This window comes from Peromyscus leucopus, chromosome 13 (assembly GCF_004664715.2).
Source record: "Peromyscus leucopus breed LL Stock chromosome 13, UCI_PerLeu_2.1, whole genome shotgun sequence".
Taxonomy (NCBI): Eukaryota; Metazoa; Chordata; class Mammalia; order Rodentia; family Cricetidae; genus Peromyscus; species Peromyscus leucopus.
This window is the reverse complement of record NC_051074.1, coordinates 13546630-13555318: the sequence shown is the minus strand read 5'-3', so window position 1 is coordinate 13555318 and position 8689 is coordinate 13546630. Positions and strand designations below refer to the sequence as shown.

Sequence of the window (8689 nt, the reverse complement as noted above, 5' to 3'; positions counted from 1 at the left end):
CAATGAGTTCAAAACTATCCTCTACTTTCTCTTTAATTAGATTTAAGGTATCTAGACTTATGTCAAGGGTCTTGATCCACTTGAATCTGAGTTTTGCTCAGGGTTATTCATGCAGATCTATTTGGATTGTTCTATATGCAGCCACCCAATGTGGTCAGCACTGTTTATTGAAGACATAGTATTTTTTCTAGTATGTACTTTTCGTTTCCTTTTCAAAATCAGATTTCCATAATTGTGTGAATTTATGTCTTGCTCTTCAATTCAATTCCATTGATCAACATGTGTTTTATGCCAATACCATACTGTTTTTTTTTTTTTTTATCATGATACCTCTATACTACATCTTGAGAGTGGGGATGATGATACCTTGAGAAGTCCTTCTGTTATTCAGGATTTTTTAAGTATCCTGGGATTTTGTTTCTTTGTGAAGCTGAAAAATTGTCTTTTTAAATTCTGTGATGCATTAGGTTAGAATTGTTGATGGGGATTGCATTGAATAAATAGATTGCTTTTGGTAGAATGTCCATATTCACTGTATTAATCCTATCTATCCATGAGCATGGGAGAGCTTTCCAACTTCTAAAGCCTTCTTCAATTTTTTTGTTGGTTGTTTTTGTTGATGATATCCAGGTTTAACTTGTGGTGGTTAGACAAGATTCAGGGTGCTATTTCAATTTCTGTGTATCTTCTTATGCTTTGTGTCTAAGTATGTGGTCAGTTTTGGAGAATGTTTCATGAACGGATGAGAAAAGAATTATTTTTTTTAGGTTGTTTCAAATGTAATGTAAATATCTTTTAGGTTCATTTGCTGTATGATGTCAGTTAGCTCTTGCATTTCTATGTTTATTGTTTTGATGACCTGTGTATTAGCATGAGATTGATGTTGAAGTCACCCACTACCATTGTGTGAGGGGCAATATGTGATTTTAGCTGTATTAGTGTTTCTTTTAGGAAGTTTGGTGCCCTTGAGTTTAGTGCACAGATGTTAAGATTTGCAATATCTTCTTGGTTGAGCTTTCCTTTGATGAGTATGTAGTATCCTTCCCTGTCTTCTGAACAATTTCAATTTGCAGATTATTTTGAGTTATATTTAAATGGCTACACTGACTTGATTCTTGAGCCCATTTGATTTTAATATCATTTCCCAACATTTTACCATGAGGTGATGTCTAACTTTAATGGTTAAGATGTGTTTCTTGGAGATAGTAACAAGATGGATTTTGATTTCGCATCATTTTATTAGTCTGTGTCTTTTGATTGGGGAATTGAGATCATTAAAGTTAGAGTCATCAGTGAGTGAGTAGTCTCCATTGATTTCTGTTACTTTGCGCTATTATGTTGGTTATTCTCCCTCTTCTGGTGTAATGGTGTGAGACTGCTCATTTTACATTATTTTGTTTAGTTTTGTTTTCTTGGGTGTAGTTACCCACTTAAAACTGAACTTTCACTTATAGGGCAGGATTAGTAAATAGATTCTGCTCAATTTGGTTCTATTGTAGAATGTTTTTCTTTCTTCATCTACTTTGATTGACATTTTTACTGGGCATAATAGTTTGGGCCAGCATTTGTGGTGCCTGCAGAACAATCAGCCATGAACTTCTTGCTGTTAGAGTCTCTATTGATTATACATATGTTATTCTAATGCGTTTGCTTTTCTGTGTTACTTGGTCCTTTTCCCTTGCAAATTTTCACATTCTTTGTTCTGCACATTTAGTGTTTTGATTATTATTTTTCATGGAGAATTTCCTTCCTAGTCTTTCTATTTGGTGTTCTATATACTTCTTTTAGTTTGGTAGGCATCCATTCTTTCATTTTTTTTTTTTTTTTTTTTTTTGGAAAATATTTTCTGTGCCTGACCTGTATTTCTTCCCTTTCCTGCATTCCTATTATTTGTAGATTTAGTCTTTTCATGGTGCCCCAGATTTTCTAGTTATTTTGTGTTTGGACTTTTGTAGATTTAACATTTTCTTTGACTGGCAAAATTGTTCAAAACTTCATGAGTTTTGACAACATGTCTATGTCTTAAGAACAAAGATCATCTGTGCTGGAAAGTCACCCTCTTCATATACATGACACAGGTTCATCCTAGGAAGGAAGCTGATCTGAAATTGTGTTTTTATACAAACAAGTTACATAAACCTTCTCTCAAATAACATTTTTACCCCCAGGAATGTAAATTCTGATCTGTGCACACTTCCTTCATTTAAAGTGGAATATAGTACTTCCTTCCTGTTCTTGGATGGGGACGAATTTTTCAGGACAGTTCTTTCTCACTGTTATACTTTTCCTTTCAGGCCATTGTTTGATTCCTTGTATTATGATTCTCGGTTGTTATTCCAGCTCTTCCAGCACAGGAGATGTAGTATGTCTTCCCATGTGTCCTGGTTTTATTATTTATTTAATATTTCAAAAATTTGTATCAAATGAGCTTATCCATTTGTAGAGACAGCACAAAGAAGCAAGTCTGGAGATACTGGAGTTTCCCCTCTCCTATGCTTAAACATTTATTTTTCCTTGTTTCTTTTAAAAATATTTTTATTTCAAAGAGTCATTGATCTGTTTTGAGGCCCCTGGTCTCCACTAAATAATTGATGCTGGGCCCCCACTAGGGCTTCCTGCACATCCTGCTGCTATCCTGTGTAGTGGAGATCTTACAGTTTTGGGTCTGCAGGTCAGGTCCCTTCACGTGCTCCAGCAGATCATAGATGGGATTGATGTTGGGGCAGGCCAAGTCACAACCCTGGGTTGGGGCCAGAGCAGCTGAATTTTTTGTCTGCCAGATGAGAAATGGGGAACAGTGATTCTTTGCAACGAACACTTGCAAGTAGAGATGTAGGTACAAAGGGGTACAAAGCATGACTTCTTGGGTCGCACGGCGGCTTCAATAATGAGATTTTTAATTATTTCCCTTTTAATTTTTTTCATTTTATTTTCTTCCTTTTTCTCTCTTAAATTTTGTTTTATTTGGGGGAGGGTGCAGGGGCAGAGGGCAGACGCGAAGAGACGGGATGAATGGGATCAGGATACATGATGTGAAGGACACAAAAGATAAATTTAAAAAAAACATTTTATTAGTTACTTGAGCATTTTGTCCAACATGGTTTGATTACACTCACCTCCTCTCTCTTTTCTCCCCCTCTCCTTTCCTTTTTTGTTTTCTTTCCTTTTCTGTGATACAGAGAAGACAGAATACAATCTTGGAACTTTGGCCACGTCAGTCAACCCTGCCGTAGGGACGTTAACTTCCTGCACCGGAAGTAACGTTCCCTGCAGAGGTTAGAGTGTCAGCAACAGGGTTAGTCACTTGAGCCCACGGTGTGCACAGGTGCCTGGAAACACACCTGCGGTCTCCACGGAGCTGCGTCAGATAAGTCATGACGCAGGACCCGGGAAAAAACCAAGGTGCCAAGAATAAGGATCAGTTGGAAGAAGACCTTGGCACAGACAAATTGGAGGCAGAGAGAACCAGTAAAATAACCCCCTATCTGAAAACAATTCCAAGTGCCATGACGAAGTTCAAAAATCTCCAACTAGAGAAAAAGCCAAGTTCCCCCACATTATCAGATCCAAAACACAGTGTTTCCCTGGAGGGGCCATTTGGCTTGGGACCTCTAGTTTTTCCTTCTCTTCAACGTTTCAACAACATTGACTTCTTCCTGTTTTTGTACTTTGTGTTGGTCGCAGCTCATGGTAAGTTGGTGGAGCAGAATTGCTCTTTAGTAGACTAGGCTGGCATACTGTGGGAAGGGAAGGGTCCATGGCAGAGCATGAATGGAATCAGAATCAGTTAAGGCAATCATCCTGTGCCCTTGTCTCCAGTCCTTGGCTACATGCTTTGGCAGGGTGCACACCACGCTTCTGGTCTCCAGATACAGAGCTGAGAAGGTGGTATTGGTAGTTCATGTTATTGGATGACCAACTTGAGTTGTGGGTTCAATTTCTTGGAGATTAAAGCTGAAAACAGCGTTGCCATCATGAGGTGGTTTCTGCTCACAATTTTGAAACTCTGACAAGACAGCTTTCTGTCTGGATTTTGTGCCTTTATCTTTAAATTTCGGAGGAAGAAACACAAAGGGTCTTTTAATCCACATGTTGTCTTCCTTCTGCTCCTTGTATTATTTTAGTTATAAATTTCTAATAATTTTTATTACTATAAAAATCAAATTATTTATACCTGTATTCCCCAAGCTCCATCAATCCACTTTTGACTTTATTTTTATTTGCAAAATGTTCTGGTCAACATGGAAGCTGCATTTGTCCACCAGCTTCCACCTGGCTCTCTCACTTATCTGTTGCCAGTGAGAGGCTTGAGGACTCCAGATCCAAAGTGTCACCACAATCTTCTATGGTTTTCTGGTTTGGGTGGTGATTTGGGCAGTAGGAGAAACACTGGGTGATTGGAGATCTTGGAGGTAAAGTAGGGAATAGACATTCCATCAGCAGCAATCACGAATGTTTCAGCAGCACCGTGCTCTTTGGGTCTAGCCGTGAAAACTGCTGGGGCAGCAGACCAGCACGTGATGCATGGGTTCTCAGAGCTTTAGGAGCTTTAGGAAGAGTCTGGACTCCCGGATTCCTGCAAACCAAGGAGGGTTTAAAGTAGTTGGACAACACCAGCTGTGGATACTGCAGCACTGACTTGTGGTCCAGCCCCTTTGCAGACATAGCACGAGCTTTAATTTGTAACTATTTCTGTTTTCACTCCAAGAAATGAAAAAAAAAATTGTAGCAATTCCTTGTATCAAGTTATTTTTGTTTCCCTCAGTATGATTATTTTCTTCTTTACATACTATGGTGATTTTACACAAGTAATACTACCATTTATTTAACACTCAAGAAAATGGAATAATTTACATGGAATGTATACTTTTTTGTAAAGATTTAAGATGCTCAGAAATACTAAAGTTCAAGCACAGAATCCTAGCTATAGAACAAGGTTATATTTAGAAATCCAAGCTGGGTTCCAAATGTCTTTCTAGTTTCAATTAAAAATATGTAAACATCCACTGTATTATTTATTAATTTTTTTGTAATTGATATATAATGCATTTAAAAAGAGAGATGAGATGATAAAACCATAATTGATCTTTAATAAGCTACTAATAGAGGTAGTTAAAATAGCTTCTAATATTGAAGTAAAAATATTTCATGGGGATTAATGAATTAATTCTTGTCTACAGATTTTACTCATTTATAGTATTATAAAAATTATATCAGTGTAAAGTTTTCTTTGAATGATTATAATGATGATATGTTTTGTCTATTAAAATACATTATATTGACTTTTGTCATTATTTTGAATTTTTAGGTATTGCATTTGCTATGGTTGATCTGAGTTTTAAACATTTGGAGAAGAAATTTTCTCTGTCAGAGGGAGAGAAATACATAATGGATTTCAGTGATTATATTGCATCCTTCCTGGTAGCAATAATCGTGGCATACTATGGGGGCATAGGAAACAGGTCAAAATGGTTGGCAGGTGCTGCCTTCATGTTAATAATTGCTTCAATTGTTTTTGCTGTCATTTTCTACAAGTATGAAATTATAAGACCAGCAGAAGAAAGTGAAGGTGATATCATACATTAAATCAATATTTAAATAATTGGTTCAAGGAATTTAAAATAAGTCATGATGTATGTCTGTGTTTCCTTCCTTGCATATGTAACCATGTTTATTGACCAACTTCTGTAGATCTCTGATTTACCTCACAGAAAAGATTCCTAGGGTAGGAATACTATAGGGTAATTTGTAAAATTATTCCTTTTATACAATTTGATGTGTGTTGAAAATCTCTTGAGAAGTCTGATGGTTCATTTTATCTTCCACAACCTGCTTTAATTACTCCCTTTATTCCCTTTATAGCACAGACCCACATAAGTTCAAATACACGAATAAGCCTACACATACAGAAAGATTAACTTTTCCAGTTACTCTTACCATTGCAAAAGTTGGACGCTACTCTGATTACTATTTGAATCTGTTATTGTTTGCTCTGCAATCATTTCACTTTTCCTAGTAAATAAGATATACTTGAAATGTTCTTGGCGTATACTTCTAACACTATTGTCCCAGATCCTTCCTTATCATATACAGTCTTTTATGTACATGTAAGGCTGGGTTTTAGCAAGACATGATGAATAAGAGAGATGTATCTATGTGTGTATGTATATAAATGTTTTTGAAGTTTACAGTGTATGATATATTTATGGCATTTATAAAATATTAAATTTAAAAAGTGGTTAATATGAAATGCAACTATTTTAATATTAATATAGTTATATTGTATATAATGCATACAGATGTAAGAGTTATATATTACACATATGCTTGTAATATGTCTCTTATATTTATAGAACTGACATTAGTTTGAATGAGAAGATGACATGAAAAAAAGGGATTGAAAATCATTTCATTTTTTTTTTTTCTGAGACAGGGTGTCTCTGTGTAGCTTTGCGCCTTTCCTGGAACTGACTCTGTAGCCCAGGCTGGCCTTGAACTCACAGAGATCCACCTGGCTCTGCCTCCCAAGTGTTGGAATTAAAGGTGTGTACCACCACCACCCGGCTTTGAAAAACATTTCATTCCTTTGTTCTTTTAACCATATTCTGGTCAGAAATGATGGGATCCTCAGGGACACAGCTGTCTTGATTAATATTAAAATTCCTATCAGTGCTTAAGAGCAGGTACTACCCTTTTAGAGGACTTTAATTTGGTTCCAGACATACATATCAGGAAGCTAGGAACCACCCATAACTACAGCTCTAGGGCACCTGGGACCCTCTTCTGGCCTCTGCTAGCATTGGCTTACACACACACACACACACACACACACACACACACACACAATTTAAAAATTAAATATAAATCTTTAAAAGGTGCAAAAATTGGTGCTGAAAAGGAGTCACAGCAGTAACTATTTTTTTCTTCCACTTGAATCTTTTCCATGTCATTTACATTTTGTTTTATTTGGGATTACAGGCATAAACCAGAGAGCTTCTGCATTTGTTTATTTTATCTGCCCCTCTTCTCTTATTGACATGTTTCCTGATTTTCTTTTATGCTCTTCCTTTTTTGTACATTCTTTATTAGATAGATACTGGGCTCATCTTCCATTAGAAGTTCTATGAATCTCTTTGGTATCCTCCACCCCTTCCCATTTTCTGTTTGTTATCTGCTCCATGATTCCATCTGTTATCTTCAAAAATAACTGGTTCAACTCAACCTTGTGCCTCAACACACATGTAGACATCATACTTCACCACACCTTGAAATAGCCAACACAACATTTTTCCACAAATTCATGAAAATACTCATACTACATTGTCATCTTTGTTTTCTAGAACTTATATAAAGTGACCATCCACACATCTGTCTCAGCAGGCATACTGAGCTAAGCTTTATGGTGATGGCTATGAGTGCTTACAGCTTACTTAGAATAATGGCAGACTTTTTTCACTGGCGCTTGAGGCTAGTGGCACCTGCTCTCTCTGATTCTCCTAGTTGCTATTTCCCTTCCTTTGTAGCTTGTTTTCTCTGCCAAAAAGACAAAACCATTCAAGCCTCCTCCAGTGAGTGCTGCCTTCAGCTCTCTTCTCTCATTGTCCCTAATCTCCTGCTTGTTAACCTTGAGAGTGAATCATGCACCTTCCCTTTACTTAATGCCAGGCTGCTGCTGAGTTCTGTGATGCATCTGCTGCTGCCAAATGGAAGTGCTAGCTTCTTCACAAATGGACCTATTTACCTGAAAACTGTCTTAGTGCACACTCTATTCTAACCTTTAAAGGGAATTTAAGTTTTCTTACTGAACTTCTAATATGTCCTGTCTTGGATGGAAAATGATGTTCTAGAGGAAAATTCCCTTATTTTCTTGACATTGAAATTTTAATTCAGCTTACACTTTCATATTAGTATTCCTCATTTATTCACTCTGGTTAAAATGAATGAGGTGTCCTAGAGTGATCATTCTGTGTGCTCCTGTCTCATACATTGTCCCATTACTGATCCTCTTCTACCGCTATCTACAAGTTACTCTTCTTTATCAGTTCTCACTAACACTTAAATGCAAACAAAAACTTCTCATTCCATTTTAAAATTTCAAATGCTGCCTTATTTGTTTTTTTATTAAAATAAAATGATACACAAGTGTCAATGATACTTACAGAAGAAACATAAGGAACAACTGTGATAGTAATAGGAACATTCTAATAAGATTTTTGTGTATTATTTGGATCAATACTGAAAGACCTTACTTGGAAAGATTAGAGGAATACAAAATAAGAATTGTGACTGTTGCATGCTTAGCCATAAATAGTTCCTCTAAAGCCCACTAGAACAATGAAAGAACCAGATGAAATGGAGGGTGTGGGAAGTAGTGTGAAATGCTACACTTAGGCACAAAATGGCCATTGTAATCTTGAACTCGTGGAAGCTGTAAGTATCTTCACACAGATTATACAATATAGTGTCTACAAACACCTTATCGTAGAGGAAAAAGGAGATCACAAGTCCCCTTGTAATCCTGGAGATTTATATATAGCTAGATGTTGGAGAGAGAGAGAGAGAGAGAGAGAGAGAGAGAGAGAGAGAGAGAGAGAGACAGAGACAGAGACAGAGACAGAGGGAGAATTCAGCATTCAGCAGTGGAGTCCCTGCCAAAGTGCCAGTGCTTCTACAATCAACCCTTCTCCCA

The 8689-nt window shown here is 36.8% G+C and overlaps 1 protein-coding gene across 1 annotated transcript in view; it reads left to right on the top strand.

Moving 5' to 3' along the window:
• Positions 1-3226: 3226 nt before the first annotated feature.
• The window catches only part of LOC114699789 (solute carrier organic anion transporter family member 6A1-like), a 95928-nt gene continuing 90465 nt past the window's right edge, over positions 3227-8689 (top strand). The window contains exons 1-2 of the mRNA XM_028879078.2: positions 3227-3690; positions 5309-5569. Coding sequence (XP_028734911.1) covers positions 3375-3690; positions 5309-5569 — 577 coding nt within the window. The 5' untranslated portion in view covers positions 3227-3374. The remainder of the gene's footprint in view (positions 3691-5308; positions 5570-8689) is intronic.